The sequence below is a fragment of the Zingiber officinale genome, chromosome 5B (assembly GCF_018446385.1).
Source record: "Zingiber officinale cultivar Zhangliang chromosome 5B, Zo_v1.1, whole genome shotgun sequence".
NCBI classification, from domain to species: Eukaryota; Viridiplantae; Streptophyta; class Magnoliopsida; order Zingiberales; family Zingiberaceae; genus Zingiber; species Zingiber officinale.
This window is the reverse complement of record NC_055995.1, coordinates 95,698,570-95,719,195: the sequence shown is the minus strand read 5'-3', so window position 1 is coordinate 95,719,195 and position 20,626 is coordinate 95,698,570. Positions and strand designations below refer to the sequence as shown.

Below are 20,626 nucleotides of genomic sequence, written 5' to 3'. Positions count from 1 at the left end.
ACAAGCACATATGTTTGATATTTATTTCTTTAATTTATCAATGGGTGAGATTTAGTTCGATGAATCAATAAACCCGATAAATTGGGAAATGGTATCACTTATAGTGTGTGTTGTTGATTATAGAAGGAAACTGTGTCCTAGTGATACTAGGTTGATAATGTCCTCAAGAGGAGCTCATAAAGATTGTCATGTTAAATCCTGCAGGTGGACTTAGTCCGACATGATAATAAGGTTGAGTGGTACTACTCTTGGACTTAGATATTAATTAAATGAGTTGTCAGTAACTCACTTAATTAGTGGACATTCGATATCTTAAACACAGGGAGACTAACACACTCATAATAAGAAGGAGCCCAAAATGTAATTTGGGATTGGTGCGGTAGTTCAATGATAGTTCTCTAGTGGAATGAATTATCATCGATAAAATTAAGTTGTGTGTTCGGGGCGAATACGGGATGCTTAATTTTATCGGGAGACCAAAACCAATTCCTCCTCTCGGTCCCTATCGTAGCCTCTTATTTATAGAGTACTATACCCACATATACCCACCTTTGATACCCACCTAAACCCAAGCTTAGGCCGGCCCTAGCTTTGTGCCCAAGCGAGCTTGGCCGGCCACAATCAATTAAAAAGAAAATTTAATTTTAATGTTTATTATTATGTGGAAGATTTAATTTAAAAGAGAATTAAAATTAAAATATCTCTCTTGTAAAAATTTACAAAAGATTAAAGAAAGAGATTAGATTTCTTTCCTTATTTGTAGATTGGAGAGTTGTTTTATTTTCTCTTTAAAATTATTCACATGTTAATAAAATTAAAATTATAGATATTTCCTTTTATTAACCATGAAGAGATTTTAAAGAGAAATTTTATTTTTTAAAATTTCCGGAAACAAATAAGGAAAGTTTTAATTGTTGATTGAAACTTGTCCAATTTGCTTCCTATTGTTTTGGCCGGCCATCATTGTTTAATTGGGGAAATATTATTTTATTTTTCTCAATTAAATCATGTCAAGGAAATTAAGGAAAATTTATTGTAATTAAATTTCCTAATTTACCTAGGCCAAGGAATATAAAAGAAGGGGTGAGGGTGCCTTCATGAGACACAACATCTATTATTCCTCTCCCTCTTTTGTTCCTTGGTGTGGCCGGCCATCATCTCCTTCTCTTCCTCTTGTGGTGGCCGAACCTCTCTCTCCTCTCGAGTTCTTGTGGTGGCCGGATACTACTTAGGAGAGAAAGCTAACATCTCTTGGAGCTTGGTTAGTATTTTGATTTTCTTCTTGTAAAGTTCTTCCTTTGTGGCCGAACCTTGCTTGGAGAAGAAGAAGGTGGTTGGTGGTTTCTCATCTTGGTAGATCGTTGCCCACACAACGTCCGAGGTTAGAAGAGGAATACGGTAGAAGATCAAGAGGTTTTTCTACAAGGTATAACTAGTAATTTCTTTTCCGCATCACGCTAGTTATTTATGGAAATAATACCAAATACAAGAGGCTTACGCTCTAGTATTTCAATATGTTTTTAAGTTGTGTTCTTTTGTTTCTTTCTTTTCCTTGTGATTTGATTGTTCTCTTTGGTTAACCTAAAGTTATTTTAGGAAATTAAATATTAGCTTTATTAAAGGTTTTGTCTAGTCGGTGGTGGTTGCTCCCATATCCAAGAAGGTCACGTGCCTCGCCACGTCAGGACTGGGAACCTTTAGGAAATTAATATTTAATGGAATTAATAACTTAAGGAGACTTGGGTCGAACGTGTTAAGTTCCGCAGAGATCCAAGTCAAAACCTAAAAGAACAATAGATTAAGTTTCGATCAAACGTGTTAAGTTCCGCAGAGATCCAAAATTTAATTTAAAAGAACACACGGTAGCTAGGAAAAGGTTCGGATCTTTGAATTTTTGTACAGTGGAACCTATAGGCTTTCCAAGTAAAATTGATATCGAGCTAGGGTTTGCCTCAGTATTTGGTATTTAGTTTAATTACGCATGTCATACATAATTTAGGCGAGTTAATAGTAGGATGTGCTAGACGCAGGATCCAACTATTACGGCTTTTAGTTAATTACGTGTGTGATTGGACCCTTGGCCATGGCAAGTTGTGCATGATTGTATTAAAATACGCAGGAGTGTATTTAGTTTTATAGGATTTTATTTTTGATCTAGATACGTATACATTCCTTTTATGGAATATAGGATCAAATGTAAAATTCTATTTACGTCGCGGATCGAATCTCGCAAAGCGTGGAACCTTCTAAGGACCGGAGGCGCAGCGGAACAAGGAGCAAGCGACCCAGTGGCGGTGGCCAAATACGGCAGAGGAATGACAACACACGGAGGACGATTAAAGATAAAAGCCATAATAGTCGAAAATTAGATTTTCTATTTATCGCTTTTATATTGTGTGCACGTTAGTTTACAAGTTTAGTAGGCTAGATAGTTAAAATTCCTCATTTATAAATAACTAAGTGGGAGAGGGATTTTAAGTAAATCCACGGTCTCCATTATTGGTTTGTAAGTGATGAAATACGCGTTGGCTCTAAGTGCCTTCCTCCATAACGGACGAGCTTGTTTATGGATCACTGTAATACACTTCCATTTTGGATGACTATAGGAAGTTAATTAAGAGCGCGTGATCTTCAACCAAGGGGCATAATCTTATTAATGGATTTAGTGTCAAGTAATGGTGTACACTTAGACACATCTAATAAGATCCTCCCCAATGGAGTCACCGCTATTATTTGTGTGACCAATAATACCAACTATTAATTTTATTCACAAAAGTTAGTTGACAAGATAATAAAATTAATGGGTTAAAACCCTTCTTTTACAAATGTTGAATTCAATTGTCCGTATTGAGGCTACAAAATTCACGGTGTTTTAAGGTGTTGGTTAATTTAAAATAGTATTGTTTGAGAAATCAATATTATTCTAAATTTAGTTCGACCAAAAGTTATTTGTGATTCTTAGACGACTTTCAACCCATCGTCCATCATACTTCAACAAAATAGACTTCATGGACCAAATTACATAGATCGAAAATAAACCGGATATCGTTTCATCACCGAAAGCTATAAATTCAGATCGACCGAGCATCGCTCGACGCACCCATCGGTGAATCTACCCAAGAGGAGATCAATATCATAGAAATGGGTAAAAGCGGATGAGACGGCGCGGTGTTACATTTCGCTTCAATGTCAAATGTATTGCAACATCGGGATAAAGATTTACAGCCCATGATATTATGAACAATCTCAAGGAACTCTTCGTCATCATACTAGGTAAGAAGCTATGAGAAAGATAACGACGCCACCACGCAAGAGGGTACTCCGTAAGGGATCATATCCTAAACACGACGGCTTATCCGAACGAAATCTACGATCCTCGAGGAGAAATCATGGGAAACCCAGATCGATATGATCCTCCAAACCCTACCTGAAGTTTTCCGCCCGAACTATAATATGAATAAAAGGATTTATTCATTGGGGAACTGACGGAACTTCAAGCAGAAGGGTTATTTCGTCATAACGCTCAAATTCACTATGCTGAAATGTTCTACTTCTAAACCGAAAGGTAAGAAGAAGAAGAAACAAACCTGAGAAAGAAAGTGAATAAATCTAGTACGGATTTAAAGTTGGAATGAGAAGTCGAAGGGCAAGTGCTTCATCCGCAAGCAGTCAGGAAGGCGGACCGTCCTCGTAAGAACCAAAACAAAGGTATATCTCATACTCTAGTTGTTGAAACACGTTTAGCGGTGTTATCTACCGTGTTGGTTGGTCCTAGGAATGTCTTCATTGCAGGGGTTCCAGAAACCCGACGACTATCTCAAGGGAGATTACCGTCTACACGGGCAATGCTACTAATGTTGCAATGGGAGACGCCTACTTATCTTTTAGTAGAAATAAATTGGTTTTAAGAAATTGTTTTATGTACCAGCTTTAGAAAGAATTTAATTTCGGTTCTAAACTATTTTTAGATGGATATTCGGTTTCTTTCAAGAACGATGTAGTTATTAAAAGAAATAAAGTGATTATCTGTTCAGGTGTTGGCATTTGTATATTTTAAATCCAAATTCTTCCACAAAGCAAAATGGAAATTTATAATTCATCTTCTAATTATAATAAGAGAAAAGAACCTTAGAAATGAATCAAGCATATCTTTGGCATCTAAGGCTGGTCATATTAACTTAAGTAGATTCAGAGGCTTATAGCGGATGGACTTTTGTTCATTAGAGTTGGAAAATTTTCCAACTTGTGAATCTCGAGAAGGTAAAACGACCAAGAGGTCGCTCAAGGCCAAGGGGTATAGAGCCAAAGAAGTGTTAGAGTTGGTTCACTCGATTTGTGTGGTCCTATCCAGGCAAGAGGAGGTTTTCAATATTTTGTCTCTTTCATAAACGATTATTCAAGATACGGATAAATTTACCTAATGCGCAAGTCCGAGTGCTTGATAAGTTCAAAGAATACAGGCTGATGTGGAGAAACGATTAGGTAAAAGTATCAAGACACTACCAAATCGTGGTGGCGAATACCTCTTAGGAGAGTTTAGGAATTACTTATCGAGGCCGGATTCAATCCCAATTGTCCGCACCGAACACCCCAACAGAATGGTGTAGCGAGCGAAGGAATAGGACTCTTATGGAGACGGTTAGATCAATGATGAGTTATTGAATTACCAAATTCGTTTTGGGGATACGCTCGAAACAAGAAGATATCGCTCAACTTAGACCTTCTAAATCGTTTCTACTCCCATGTAATCGTGGAACGAGCGAAAACCCGCCTAAGACATATTCGGATATGGGGTAGTCCAAGACACGTCTGAAACCAGATCTTGATAAGTTAGAATCTCGCATAAGTTCGCGTGTTTGTAGGATATCCCAAAGGAACGAAAGGTGGTTTATTTTATAGTCCTAAGACCGAAGGTCATTGTACCAATGCCCGCTTTTTAAGAAGACTATATAATGGATCACAAACCCAGAGTAAAGTTGTTTTGAAGAACTTAGAGAAGGCACTTCAGTACCAACAGGACAAGATGAAGTACCACAAGAGACCGCAACACGTGTCACACACGATACACAACCACGAAGTGCCTCGTCGTAGTGGGAGGGTCAGAATGAAACCTGAAGATTCATATTTTGGGAGAGTCTTGGACTTGATCCCGGTAAACACGAACCCGATCCCCATATAATGAAGCACTCCAAGATATAGATCTTGGCAAAAGGCATGAATTCCAAATAGAGTCCATGTACTCTAATAAGGTCAGGAGCTTGTAGAACCACCGATGGTGTAAAAGCCGTTGGATGCAGTGGATCTACAAAAGAAAAAGAGGATGACGGAAGGTAGAAACCTTCAAAGCTAGGCTTGTTGCGAAAGGGTACACTCGAAAGAGGGAATCGATTACGAGGAAACCTTTTCACCGGTAGCCGCTTAAGTCTATCCGGATACTCTTATCCATTCTTGCTCATATGGATTATGAGATTCGCAAATGGATGTCAAGACTTTCCTTAATGGAAGTCTTCAAGAGAACATCCATACGAAGCAACCGGAAGGATTTATTGAAAAGGCAAAGAGCATCTAGTATCTGCTCAATCGGTCCATTTATGGACTAAAGCAAGCTTCAGTCTTGGAACATCCGGTTTAATGAAGTAATCCATCATATGGATTTATTCAAAGTCCGGATGAGTCTGGTATAAAAAGTGTAACGGAAACGTGGTGGTATTTCTTGTACTATCGTAGATGATATTTTGTTAATCGGCAACAATGTCAAGGTATTATCGACGTAAGGGTACGGTTGTCAAACAATTTGATATGAAGAACTTAGAAGTATGCGCACATTCTTGGGATCAAAGTTATAAGGATCGCAAGAAAAGAATGTTGTCTATCCCAAGCTTCATATATGATACAATCCTTGCTCGTTTTAGCACGCAAGACTCCAAGAAAGGTTTCTTACCTTTTAGACATGGATTAGCTCTATCTAAAGAGATGTCTCCAAAGACATCAAAAGAGATAGAGGACGAAAGCGTTCCTTACGCTTACCGTAGGAAGCCTAACGATCTTATGACGAGACACGACATCTGTTTCGTAGTACGGTCAAGAGATATCGAGTAACCCGACAAGGACATTGGATGGCGTATATTAAAGTACCTAAGAAGGACTAGGGATTATATGCTAGTTTACCAAGCGATGATTTGCTCCCTGGGTTACATATTTTGATTTCAATCGATAGGGACAATAGTAAGTCTACATATGTGTTTACTTTAGAGGTGGAGCCATTTCGGAGAAGTGTTAAGCGAATGCGTTTTGGACTCAACCACGAGTATGTAGCACCTAAAGAAGCGTATGGCTCAGAACTTTCTAATGGACTTAGATGTGATTCTGGTTTGCCCAAGATCATCACAATTTATCGTGATAATAGCGATTGCGAACTCGAAGGAACCACGAGCTCATAAGGCGAGTAAACATATAGAGCGCAAGTACCACCGATACGAGATATCGTGAGCGAGGAGAAGTTGTCATCGCCATCAGCGGATAACCTGGCGGATCCTTTCACTAAGGCCCTTCCAAGAAAGCTTTCGATCGGCGTGTGGAGGAATGGGAATCGGATGTATGGTAGAAGATATGGCGACTTAGTCATTAGTATAAGTGGGAGATTGTTGGAGTGTATCGAAAGCCTAAGCTTTGTAAACATTCATTATGAATAAAGAATCACATTCGTCTAATTATCTACATTTGTTTTGTAGTTGTTCATTTAATTTATATTGTAGATAACATAGTATGTGGTGTCACATACAGAAGATGATGTTATACAATTTATAAATTATAAAAGAGCTCGACCAGAATGGAAAGGAACAAACCATTGAAGGTCGTAGTGTAATTAGTATTAGTTTATCTTCGACTATATAATTACACTAAGTACACTCAGAGTGTATTGAGTAGACCATTTGAGGTCGTTCCTTTTATCGACTTTATAAAGGAACAAAGACCTCGATTATTATGGAAGTGTGCTCTTAATCCTAATATAATAACAAGCACATATGTTTGATATTTATTTCTTTAATTTATCAATGGGTGAGATTTAGTTCGATGAATCAATAAACCCGATAAATTGGGAAATGGTATCACTTATAGTGTGTGTTGTTGATTATAGAAGGAAACTGTGTCCTAGAGATACTAGGTTGATAATATCCTCAAGAGGAGCTCATAAAGATTGTCATGTTAAACCCTGCAGGTGGACTTAGTCCGACATGATAATAAGGTTGAGTGATACTACTCTTGGACTTAGATATTAATTAAATGAGTTGTCAGTAACTCACTTAATTAGTGGACATTCGATATCTTAAACACAGGGAGACTAACACACTCATAATAAGGAGCCCAAAATGTAATTTGGGATTGGTGCGGTAGTTCAACGATAGTTCTCTAGTGGAATGAATTATCATAAATTAAGTTGTGTGTTCGGGCGAACACGGGACGCTTAATTTTATCGGGAGACCAAACCAATTCCTCCTCTCGGTCCCTATCGTAGCCTCTTATTTATAGAGTACTATACCCACATATACCCACCTTTTATACCCACCTAAACCCAAGCTTAGGCCGGCCCTAGCTTGGTTCCCAAGCTAGCTTGGCCGGCCATAATTAATTAAAAAGAAAATTTAATTTTAATGTTTATTATTATGTGGAAGATTTAATTTAAAAGAGAATTAAAATTTAAATATCTCTCTTGTAAAAATTTACAAAAGATTAAAGAAAGAGATTAGATTTCTTTCCTTATTTGTAGATTGGAGAGTTGTTTTATTTTCTCTTTAAAATTATTCACATGTTAATAAAATTAAAATTATAGATATTTCCTTTTATTAACCATGAAGAGATTTTAAAGAGAAATTTTATTTTTTAAAATTTCCGGAAACAAATAAGGAAAGTTTTAATTGTTGATTGAAACTTGTCCAATTTGCTTCCTATTGTTTTGGCCGGCCATTAGAGTTTAATTTGGGAAATATTAGTTTATTTTTCTCAATTAAATCATGTCAAGGAAATTAAGGAAATTTTATTGTAATTAAATTTCCTAATTTACGTAGGCCAAGGAATATAAAAGAAGGTTTGAGTGTTCCTTCATGATACTCAACATCTATTATTCTTTTCCCTCTTTGGTGTGGCCGGCCATCATCTCCATCTCTTCTTCTTGTGGTGGCCGAACCTCTCCCTCTCCCTTGGAGTTCTTGTGGTGGCCGGATACTACTCGGAGAAGAAGAAGAAGAAGGAGAGGAAGCTAGCATCTCTTGGAGCTTGGTTAGTATTTTGATTTTCTTCTTTGGTAAAGTTCTTCCTTTGTGGCCGAACCTTGCTTGGAGAAGAAGAAGGTGGTTGGTGGTTTCTCATCTTGGTAGATCGTTGCCCACACAACGTCCGAGGTTAGAAGAGGAATACGGTAGAAGATCAAGAGGTTTTTCTACAAGGTATAACTAGTAATTTCTTTTTCCGCATCATGCTAGTTATTTATGGAAATAATACCAAATACAAGAGGCTTACGTTCTAGTATTTCGAATATGTTTTTTTGAAGTTGTGTTCTTTTGTTTCTTTCTTTTCCTTGTGATTTGATTGTTCTCTTTGGTTAACCTAAAGTTATTTTAGGAAATTAAATATTAGCTTTCTATTAAAGGTTTTGTCTAGTCGGTGGTGGTTGCTCCCATATCCAAGAAGGTCATGTGCCTCGCCACGTCAGTACTGGGAACCTTTTATGGAAATTAATATTTAATGGAATTAATAACTTAAGGAGACTTGGGTCGAACGTGTTAAGTTCCGCAGGAGATCCAAGTCAAAACCTAAAAGAACAAATAGATTAAGTTTTGGATCAAACGTGTTAAGTTCCGCAGGAGATCCAAAATTTAATTTAAAAGAACACATGGTAGCTAGGAAAAGGTTCAGATCTTTGTACAAAATTTTTGTACAGTGGAACCTATAGGCTTTCCGAGTAGCAACCAACACAATGCCCATCAATCCAGTCACATAAGCTACTATGCCACACATTCGGCCTCCTTAGCCCACAAATCAATTCCTCTAATAATTTCACAGTATCTCAAACAGGAAGTTAGGATAATCTTATACCAACTCTGAAAAATCATTTGTTTCTAGTTATATTCATTGAAACAAAAGTGTTATTCAATGCAATACCATCATAAACAATGCAAAGCATGACATCAACTTTAAGCAGGGTTTGAAGTGTCAAGCCGTTCCACCCAAAACCGCCGGAATTTACCGTTCAGTGCGGAAGCAAAACCGGCACAACACGCGAATAAATTTCGCGTGCATCATCTACACGCAATCGATGATCGCGGGACGCCTCTACACAACCGAAAGCGTCGCAAGACGCTTACGATGCCACCAGAAGCGTCCCGCGACGCTTCCGGTGGCGCTAGAAGCACCACAGGATACCTCCACCAGCACCGGAAGCGTCGCGCAACACCACCTCCAACGTTGGAAGCGTCGTGCGATGCCTCCGCCGCCACCAAAAGCGTAGCACGAGTGCTGCTCACGGGACTCGCAGGATCGTTGCGTGCTGCATGATGTTACAAAAAGAAAATAAATATTTAATTAATTTAAACAATTCCTAACTAGAGATGTGATATTTTGAATAGACTTTTATAAATACTAATTAAATTATCCCTATAAAATATATAAAAAAATATATTTAAAATTAAAATAATAAAATAATTATTAATTGATATTATAAAAATTCTTTTTTACTGTTTTAAATTTATTTAAAAATTTAAGAAAATTCTAATAATTCATATTTATGTTCTGATAATTTTTTATTATTATTTTATATTTTTTTGACTGTTTAATTGATATTTTGATTTTTTACTATTTTAAATATATAAGATTTAAACTAATAATTAATTAAATGAATAAATAATTAATTTATATAACTATCATATATCAATTTTAATTCGAGTAATTAATATATCTTTAAAGAAAACTATATTTAATTACTTTTTCTAACAATATTAAATTGTTCAAAGAACTTATATAAAATCACTATACAACTTATTTTTAAATTATACACAATAAACATATTTATCTAATAATTACTATATATAAATAAAAAAATACCGAAACAGTATCGACACGGCACGGCACGATATAATATTGAAACCGTATCGTTGACCGAAACCTCGACACGGGTCGAGATTTTAAACCTTGGCTTTAAGCACATTAAACAATCTACATACTCAATGGGTTTGGCGGAGATTAGTTCAACTGAAATAAATAAGCACCTGATCATAGTTTGCAGAATCAAACACTGAAACTACTCTAATGATTGCTTGACCAGGCCTTTTAGCTAGAATAGAACCAAAAGCAGATACAGAAACAACTGCCGCGTTAGATGATAACCAATGGTAGTCTTCAAGGCTATTCCCACACCCTAAATCAAACAAGGAGGATAATGATGTTAGGAATATACCAATTAATTTAGACATTAGGTTAGCAGTATAAACATCAACCTCCAGTTGCCTTTAGTTCAAATGCCTGTTCGATTCCAGGAGCCCAAGGAAGGTGAATGACTTCAGAAATATGATCATGTTCTCCAAATACTAAACCAACTTTGCTGCAGACATTAATTTGCTGCACAGCCCTCAGAACCTAGAAAAAAAATGCAGATTAGGAAACTGCCAAATACCATTATACTTTTACCACAAAAACAAAATCATCCTTTTTCAAATTATTCAATATCATGTAGCACCAATACTCAAATTAAAAATCAAAACAAAATAAAAGGTCACTGTTGCAAAAACAAAAGAGGAATAGATGAATTACCTCGACAGATCCTAATTTTTCTCTCTGAAAAGAAAGAGCAGCACTCAGAACACCTTTTCCTTCGGAAATTGGCTTAAGCAATCTAAAATATTCCCAGTTACTTAACATGACATCTCCAGCTAGAGCATACAAATCCCAGTATCTTGAAGTGTTACTTTCCAATGTAAAGTCATTGCTCTGCCATTTAAGAATAACAATCACAAAAGCATGAGTAAATACCCTCAAAAAGGAAATGAAGAGATCTTTATCCTCATAATGGGATCAGACATCAAGATGTAGCCAAAAGGATAGAATTAAGTGAGATGTCAATACAATAAAGAATAGGAGCAGTTCACAACAAGAGCAGATGCTACATAATGCATACTAGTACGCAAGTGTATATGCAAGATATATCCCAAGTTCTCCATAAACAAACAGCTCTGAAGTTACAAATAGTTGAAACATATAATCTAACGGAGAAATATAGATATGCTTGCAAAAAAGAAATCATCTCCCACCTCTGTTATGAGTATTTCATTTACATCAGGGCCTTCCGTTAAGACTTTAATGTTAATCATGTACTCTTGGCCGGGAAAGACGTACCAAACATCTGAGGAAGAAATAGAAGCCACCCCTTCTACAGGAATGGAGCCATTGGTCACTGGTACTAGATATAGACACAGTTTACCAGGAATGACTACATGCATGGTTGATCTCTGCTCATGACCAGAAAGTCTAGTGTCCTCAACAACAATATCAGTTGTACCAAGACTCAAGGCATGAGCAACTCCCATCGCAGGGTCAGTATGAGCCACTGAAGAATTTGTCACATACCATCTATGATGCAGGGATGGAAGATCAATAACTGAAAAGGCAACAGCAGCATGTCATAAAGCAAACTTTACATATTATTGCAAAAAAACAAAACACAACCTACTATATGACCAACACTTGCATCGACATAGTAAACAATAAACAAAATTCCGTTAATATAGGCTGACCAAGTAAATGAGCATGAAAAAAGGAAGCAGCTGGTAGGAAAAGGTCTTGAAATAAAGCCTTGAGTCAAATGATGCAGGATAATGAACTTTTGGTGTGGTAATACTAATATTTATTCTTTCAAAGATAATCTTTAGATTCACCATGAAGTCTTGATAGGGATATTTTAAATTAGCTATAAATTTTGTTAAATCAAAATTTTATACAAATATGATACTTTTAACAATTTAAGCTGCAATTTAGAAATGTTGGTCTGCCAATCAAGTGTTTATCATGATATTGTCGCACACATCATGTAAATCAGCTCACAAGTTTCTTTTATATCCTTGTTTAATCTCTCTGACCAATGGCATGTTTGTGCAAAGCACAAGCATCTTGCCACAATTGTAATTTGGTTGATCAAATTTAACATAGATAGGTGATAAGTCTATTTAGTATGTGTTAGATACCTGAAAAAAAAAATCCATTGTTTTCCTGTTTGCCTTTCTCAATTGAAAAGTAAAACAGAAAATAAAAGATAGCATTGCCATCATCTTTTTGACTTCCATATATAATAAAACTTACTTATTACCAAGAAAAAGCTTTCCCATAAAAACAAGAAAAAGTATTACTATAGAGCACATTTTTCATTAAAAAAAAATTCTTTTCCTTTGAAAAGGAAAATGAAAATTAAAGATAGTTTGTCCAAAACAAGCAGAACCAAAACTTAAATATGTTATAACAGCTTACGCTTGGATTACTGGTAGATATTTAAATCATAACAAACCATTCATAAAAGTACTATGTATGGCAAACCTTCGAGCACTCTAATGGATTGTATCTCAAACAATCAAATGCCAAGTAGAAACCAGAACATATTTCTTTTAAGTTGTTTTACCTATATTTAGTATGCACCAACATCATAATCAAAATTGATCCATCTCAGAACACCTCATTCTATTTGTATATCACAAAAAAACCAAGGTATGCAAAATCATCATTTTAAGCAAAAAATGCAACACAGAGAAATGATATAAAGGGCTTATCTAACAAATATTTCTAGCTACAGCCAAACAACTGAGCCAGTGTGATCGTGTTAACTGCATATGCAGATATTTTATTGAGGAAGTTTGGATGCTTATGTCCTTAAGCCAAATGTCGGGTTACAGCATGTCTATTGCCAGCACTACCATCCTCAAACACTTCATTTTCTACTAGACCCAATAATACTGCATAATGATAACAAAGAACTTTCCATTCTTTGCTTGCAGACATGTAAATGGTCATCCAGCAAGCATAAGCGACAACCACAAGAAAATTCAACCAAAGTCCCACGACATGGATCTGCCAAAACTGAAATTGTAACAGGATAGGATGTCGGCGATAGTCAAAATTGTATTATGGTTTGCATCCTAGAGATTTAATTCTCATTGAGCAACACACTAGTTGAAGAAATCTGCCACTATATTTCATCATCCGTTTACTAATTTTGATTGTTGAGTAGACACCTGTAGCAGTCTTCAGGCGAATAACCCTCAGATTGTAGCGTAATAAAGCGCCAACAGTGACAAAGATTGGTGATGTAGGACTCAGCGACATAGCTTCAGCAACAGTCAATATAATATGGTCGTCCACATGCTCAAGTTCTGGCTCAAATAACTGAGCACTTACAACCTCATGACCAATTGAAGAACCCTGGACTACATATAAGTTGGAGCCTACACCCTGAAACACAAAGAAAAAGAAAAACAAGACAAATGCTAGAATTAAATGTCACCATAAAAAGCATTGTCGGAAAAGAAGAGAATGGTTTAAAATTTTAAATGTATTAGCATCTACGTACTCTATCTTCCAGCTCAATTTGCAGATCCAGATCGCCACAGAAACCACCACAGTCACTTAGTGGTGTTTCCTTCAAAGGGACATGAACAAGATGATTGATGGTATCAACATCTGAAGATTGAGGCACAAGTTTCCACAAGAACTGTAAACCCACCAATGCTGAGAACTCATTTTCTGTAAACATAAGGTGTTACTCAAAATAGCTAAACTTTTGGAGTGTGTTAAACTAACACTAAAATATGAAGTAGGATGGCTATATTAAGTAGCAAAAATCAAAGAAAAAAAAATGAATAATCTGTGGAGTCAAAGGGCAATGAAAAAACAACATAGGAATGATTAGCAAATAGAAGGGTTTTTTTTATTTCAATACTTTCATTAGAGTTGTTCACATTGATGATGCTATGGATTCCATGCAATCTGCCTTTTCATATTTTTTGTATCTCGTGATATTATTCAGATGATGACCATACAATTCTCAACAAGATGAGGTAGTTGAATGCCAATATCATTATCTCATGAATTTTTTCCCCAAAGCATAACTCACAAGACATGGTTCTCTCGACTAGTTATCTCATTCCTCATTTTTGGAGATGCCGAGTCCTATTTAACCATACCTTGAACTTATGGTTTTGTTAACTTCGTTCACCCATAGCATCAAACTCATGATAGTCTATCTCCTGGTTTCACTGATTCATATTGGATAACTTCAAGTTCAAAAAGGGGTTTGTAGTAAAGAACACTTGAGATGCAGCACTACTTTTTTCTGACTAATCTCACCATTTTAAGGTCACCTTCTTCTTTAAGTCTGTTCCCATACATCTATGTCTCTCCCGCTAACTAGGATGTCTCATTGCAAGATATCAATCAATCTCTACTTGCACATGTTCATTAAAAGGATACCATGGATGTCCATGGCTGAATACTTATCCGTGGAGATACCTCCACCGTCGTTGTCTTCAATTAAGGATCTTCAATCAGGATGGCAAAAGAGTAGGGCAGGTTTAGGACAAATTTTTCTTCCTCATTCCACCCTACTCTACTTTTCATGCAGGGCAGAGTTATAAAATATAAAATAATAGATAAAATATCTTTACAATGTATATTATAGACTAAATTCAAGTGGATTGAGCAAAGAAGCATGAGGTGGGGCAAAAAAAATTATCCTATATGCTACTTGAACTACATATGTACCTTTTTTTATCCCACACTGTCCCATGTAGATTAGGGGCAAGGCAAATTTAAAGTGGCACAAAATCTTCATCTAGGACACAATCTTTGATACCATGAAGAGGAAAAGATGCAAGGCTATTACCCTAGATAGTACCTTCAACCTCTATAATATATATTTTATTCATCAAAGAAATATTACATTTAGGCCCTTTGTAATATATAGTATTGACAAATAGGTAAGTTGTACATAGAATTTTGATAAAATATTATATTTAGGCCCTTAATAATATATGCTTTCACAAATAGGACCCTAACATATGGGCATAGAACATTTATACTCCAACTTAAGGGAGAGCATCATAGATACTCTAAATCAAATAGCTATATGTAGTGAGTTTAGTTCCACGATAGATGTTTTAAGTTTTGCCTTAACAATTTATGTTGAGCCTTATGTATACCTTGTAGTAGTAGTCTCAATAGAACATATAATAATAAACATTAATTTGTATTCTCCTATTTAACACTTACAGAAATATAAATATGAACAACCTCATTGCCTAAACTATAAATCCTTCAAGACCTTATGAGACTCTTTACTAAATCTCATTTATGCTTTTTCCTCATAAATTTCATTTATACTCTCATATAATTCCAGTTTTGCAGAATAGCCTTAGGAATTTTACAATCAGTTGCCAATTGTGCATCAAGCACACTTGTTAGCCTTCAAATTTTCAATATCTATAGTCATCTATGTGTAAAAGCAGAAATTCATTTCTCCATTGACAATCCATTAGAATAAAAACCCAAAAAATTAATTTCAACTACCAAACTCAAAGAATAAGCATGACGTGCAATGCTGATACTAGATTCATTTCCTTCAGTTTATCTGTTCAACTGCAACAACTAAGCAGGTGGTAATAGTAATAACCATGTGCTATGTGAGAAACCAAAAATACAAAGCGATTGAATTTCTTGCATCCTGGACATACTAGATAATAGAATCAATGATTTACTTTATAATGAAACTTCCCATGGAATTGTACAATGAGACAATGTCCCACGAGTTGACAAATTATTTAGTGATCGTAAGAAAAAAGTAAAAATGTAAGGTAGCTGAAACCTGCACTATCAAAAGCATGAATGTGCAATGTGGCAAGTTCATCTAGATCAATTTTCACAGCACGGTGAAAAATTTGGATCCTTGATATCATCTCTACAATGACTTTGCACCGAATTGTAGTCCCAGTTAGTAGATCAGTGGCATACACTGCAGTCTCCTTCCTTCCACTATAGCGTGAAATAGATATCAATCTAGCACTTGTTGAGCACCTACTGCTGCTATTGTACTCTGGTTCAACCCTCAGGAAATCATGATGATCCCAAGTCCTGTATATGAAAAAAATGGTAACACATTTATGAAAAAACAAAGATAAGTACTGTCCAAGCTCATAAGAGACACAATGTTTAGTAAATTCAACAGACAAAGTTGTTGCTACTCTTGTTTTAATTCTCAATAGCTTCTATAATAATCAAACCAGGCTATTATATTATATGTATTCTAGTTTAAATTGCAAAGAAACTAATAAACCAATTTTCTACGGTACCAGACATTGTAAGTGTTGGGATACAATCAAAGTCTCACATTGGAAAGATATGGAAAAGATCATGAGTTTAAAAGGATGTGTGATATCTCCATTGGCATGAGACCTTTTGGGTAGAGACCAAAAGTAAAATCATGAGGACTTAGGCCCAAAGTTGGCAATATCATGTCAATGTGGAGATACGTGAATATCCTTTGGTCACAACATATGATATCAGAGTCATGGTCCAGACCAGATGTCATGTGGGGCGATCTTGAACGAAGTTGCGGTAGGCCCGAAGTAGGTCAGGATAACCGGATGTTCGCAGGGAGACCCGAAATAGATCAGGGTGACCGTATACTTGCAGGGAAGGCCAAAGCAGGTCAAAAGTGATGGGATGTTTGCAAGGAAACCCAAATCATGAGAGTAATTGCGGTCCTTTGTTTGAGGGAGGATTATTGTGAAACAATCAAAGTCCCACATTGGAAATATATGGAAAATATCATGATGAGTTTAAAAGGATGTATGATATCTCCATTGGCATGAGGCCTTTTGAGTAGAGCCCAAGAGTAAAACCATGAGGGTTTAGGCCCAAAGTGCACAATATCATGTCATAATGGAGATATGACCTTAACAGGTCAAGAGTGATCGAATGCTCGCAGGAAGACTCTATGAGAGCCATTGTGGTCCTTCGTTTGAAGGGAGAATTATTGGGATGTCCCACATGGAAAGATATGGAAAAGATCATGGCTTCAAAAGGATGTATCATGTATGATATCTCCATTGGCATGAGGTCTTTTGAGTAGAGCCCAAGAGTAAAATCATCAGGATTTAGGTCTAAAGTGGACAATATCATGACATAATGGAGATATGTGAGTATCCTTTGGGCACAACAGTAAGCACTAAAGTCTTGCTAAAAGTTGGCAGACAACACACATTGGACAACCAAAGTTGTCATAAGAAAATGAAAAGCAAAGAGTAGAGATATAAATGGTGAACAACAACGACAATAACATGTAATACAATGGGCAATTTCACAACTAAACTAGTAAAATGGACACCTTTTCCTCGAGACACACCACACTAGTTAAATTGATATGTGAAAAAAAGATTGGAAAGCATGTGAGGTGTTGAGGTATAGGCTGCAAATCTGAGATAGACATCCAAACAGATGAACTGAAACCATCAGACTAGATATGAAAACATGTGTAAATAAATAAAGAATAGGTAAGGTCGAATGGATAATGAAAACAATTAATCCATGTCAATATACCTGCCAAAGATGCAAACCATGGAGTAGCTAGCACAGGTGCTACAGAAAAAGATGTTTTGATATCCCTCGTTGAAAATCCTCCTTTCCCTCGGTTATAGATTGTAATATCTATGTGTATATTGTTGGATGTTGTAGTTTTAGATCATTTGTATGTATTTTACATGGAATTCCGAACTAAACACTAACCTGATGAATCATCCATCTTCCTTTTACACCCAATCATTGCAAAAAAAAAACCTCCCCCAATCTGACAGTGGTTGCTAGTGCAAAATTAGCTGGGGCTTCTTCCTGCAGTCTTGTCATGATTGTCAATACTAGCCTTCTTCATTCATGGGATATTTTTGGATCAGGCTTTCGCCCATTGTTCAAGATCCCCACTCAACATCAATTATAAATCTAAGATGCGATTAATGCAAACAAAGCGCTGTGAATACTAGCTTATTTCTTCCATTCACAAATTAATAGGTATACAACACCGAGAAAGCCCAATAAGCAATAACAGCTAAATATAGATAGTTTTATTACCAAACAAAGACGTATGCCTAAAGGGTTAATTAACGACTGGATTGTGCCTGACCCACTAGATCTCAAATGCTGGCGTGATATGAGGTTTAAGCGTTGTTGAAAAGCAGATATGGTCACAGAAGGTTAAGGTCTACTATTTATCCTTACCCTCGTGTATATTACGAATAGAATAAACCTTTTGTAATTCATGCTGTATCAACAACAACAATAACAACAAACAAACAAAAAAGACGGTACCAAGAGAAGCATCCGCCGCTTCCCTGGAGGCGATACTGGACGGGGTTGGTCATTCGAGGAGGCAGGAGCACGTTCAAATCAGCGATGTGAGGCCCCAGCGAGGTTGGCGTCACCGGCCGCGCAGCCAGCACCAACAGAACCACAACCGCCAGCATCATCACCACCTCGGTGGCTCCGCGGTTCACCATCTCCGCCGACAAGATTCAGTCCAGTTTGAGCGAGTTCAGCGATGGCAAAAACCCTAGAGAGTGGACTTGACGAGCGAGAAAATGGACAGGCGTCGAGGTCAGGAGGACTGTGAGAAACGGAGTGGAACTGGCCGGATTCACATGGAAAAGCGTTGGTGAAATTAGAAAAATATCTAATCCGCTTTAAGAAACAAAACAAAACACGGATCAGGCTTTAAACCATCTCCAATCCATGCATCAAAATACCATATTTAGTGTAAAAATAACACCGAACCTTTTCCATCTATACATCAAATTCACATGCCAAATATAGTGTGGGAGAGTTTTTATTTTTTAATCTTATTATAATATTATATAATTAATAAAATTATATATAATTAATTTATAATTATTATTTTCTTTCTCTTTACTTTATATAAAAATTAACTATTTATTATAAATTTAAATTAAATGTATTCAATAGTATATTTTAATTTTACTATGTATATTTATAAATATTAAATTTATTAAAATTATTATTTTAAATTTATTTAATATATTTTCATTATAATTATATTTATAAATTATATCACTAATTTCATAAAAAATATATAATAAAATATTAAAAATTTTGATATACATAAATATAAAATATATTACTCATTGTACTGATATATAAAATAAAAATAGTAACCACATTAAATCAAAATATTATTAATAAAAACTAAAAAAATATGAGTCCCTAGACTACAAATAAAAAAATGATACTAATAAAAATTAAAAGTAAAAATCATAATTTTATATATATATATATATATATATATATTAATTGGATGTAAAACTTTTAAAAATTTAACCTATCAAATATCGAAATATTAATTTTAAATATAATAATTATCCTTAAAAAATAATAAATTAAAATATAGATTGATAATTAAATTATGAATAAAAAAATAAAATATTTTAAAGAATATTATTTTTTTTTTAGATGGGGTGCAGATGTGTTGGAGTAAATAATGTTTCATGTTAAAATTGTAATATTTTTATGTGAAAACTATACACATAGGATGTTATAGATGGGAGATGGTCTAAGGACGGAAAGTAGAGTGCTTTTTAAGTTTAAATCAGAAGCTTTCTTGATCAGGATTAATATTCTATTTCGGCAGACGCTGCCAGTTTCACTATAATTATAGGCATAATAAATTTGAAAATCCGAAATTCACTGTCTATTGTAGTTTATTTAGAGCATCCATAATGTTTTAATATTATAATATTCATCATCTCATCAAAAGATATGGGGTTCACTATCACATATTCGTTATAACAACACCCTTCTTTCATTCACATCATTTTTAACGTTAATATTCATTATTCATGGGTCCCACCGTCCATTCACTCATCTTCAAATTATATCATATTAAATAAATATATTTTAAATATATTTTAAAATATTTAAATTATTATTATTTTTTAATAATAATTTTACATTTAAAAATATAATTTTATTATTTTTCAAAAATAATATTAAAATTTTAAATATATTTATTAAATAAAATAGATGTTTGTGAGAAAACGAAATTACAATATTAGGAAAACGAAATTATAAAGTTGGGAAAACGAAATTACAACTGAACACCTAAAATTATAAAGTTGGGAAAACAAAATTACAACTGAACGACTAAAATTACAAAGTTGAGAAAACAAAATTTATTTTAAATTACCATGTAATTATGAAATTGAAATGCAACAATAACTTAAATAAACTATACTATTATGTCATTAAAAATAATATATGAAATATTAATTCATGGATTGTTGTTGTATTGCCCCCAGATATGCTCAACTAAGTAGGCGCGAAGTTGGTGATGAATTTGATTGTCATGTAGCTCAGAATTTGTTCGAAGATAATCCTGAAATCCTCGGTTTATGCCATGGATAGGTTGTGCGGGTTTGTCACCTTCTTCATTGTACCAATTTGTCACGTGACCTCCCTCATCCTCAACAATCATATTATGCAAAAAAATGCATGCTAACATGATTTGTTTTAACTTTTTATTATACTAATACCGAGC

General features: G+C 35.2%; 1 protein-coding gene across 4 annotated transcripts in view; it reads right to left on the bottom strand.

The window, feature by feature from the left end:
- Positions 1-18,772, bottom strand: part of LOC121985071 (nuclear pore complex protein GP210-like) — a 42,732-nt gene extending 23,960 nt beyond the window's left edge. For 2 of the 4 annotated variants that reach the window (XM_042538338.1, XM_042538339.1), the window contains exons 1-8: positions 18,388-18,770; positions 15,893-16,158; positions 13,604-13,776; positions 13,269-13,485; positions 11,301-11,647; positions 10,804-10,980; positions 10,491-10,629; positions 10,263-10,411 (exon numbers count right to left, since the gene is read on the bottom strand). In XM_042538338.1, the coding sequence (XP_042394272.1) occupies positions 10,263-10,411; positions 10,491-10,629; positions 10,804-10,980; positions 11,301-11,647; positions 13,269-13,485; positions 13,604-13,776; positions 15,893-16,158; positions 18,388-18,575 (1,656 nt within the window). In that variant the 5' untranslated portion in view covers positions 18,576-18,770. Of the gene's footprint in view, positions 1-10,262; positions 10,412-10,490; positions 10,630-10,803; positions 10,981-11,300; positions 11,648-13,268; positions 13,486-13,603; positions 13,777-15,892; positions 16,159-18,387 lie in introns of all 4 variants that reach the window. The other 2 variants (XR_006113055.1, XM_042538337.1) reach the window with 2 other exon arrangements.
- Positions 18,773-20,626: the final 1,854 nt, after the last annotated feature.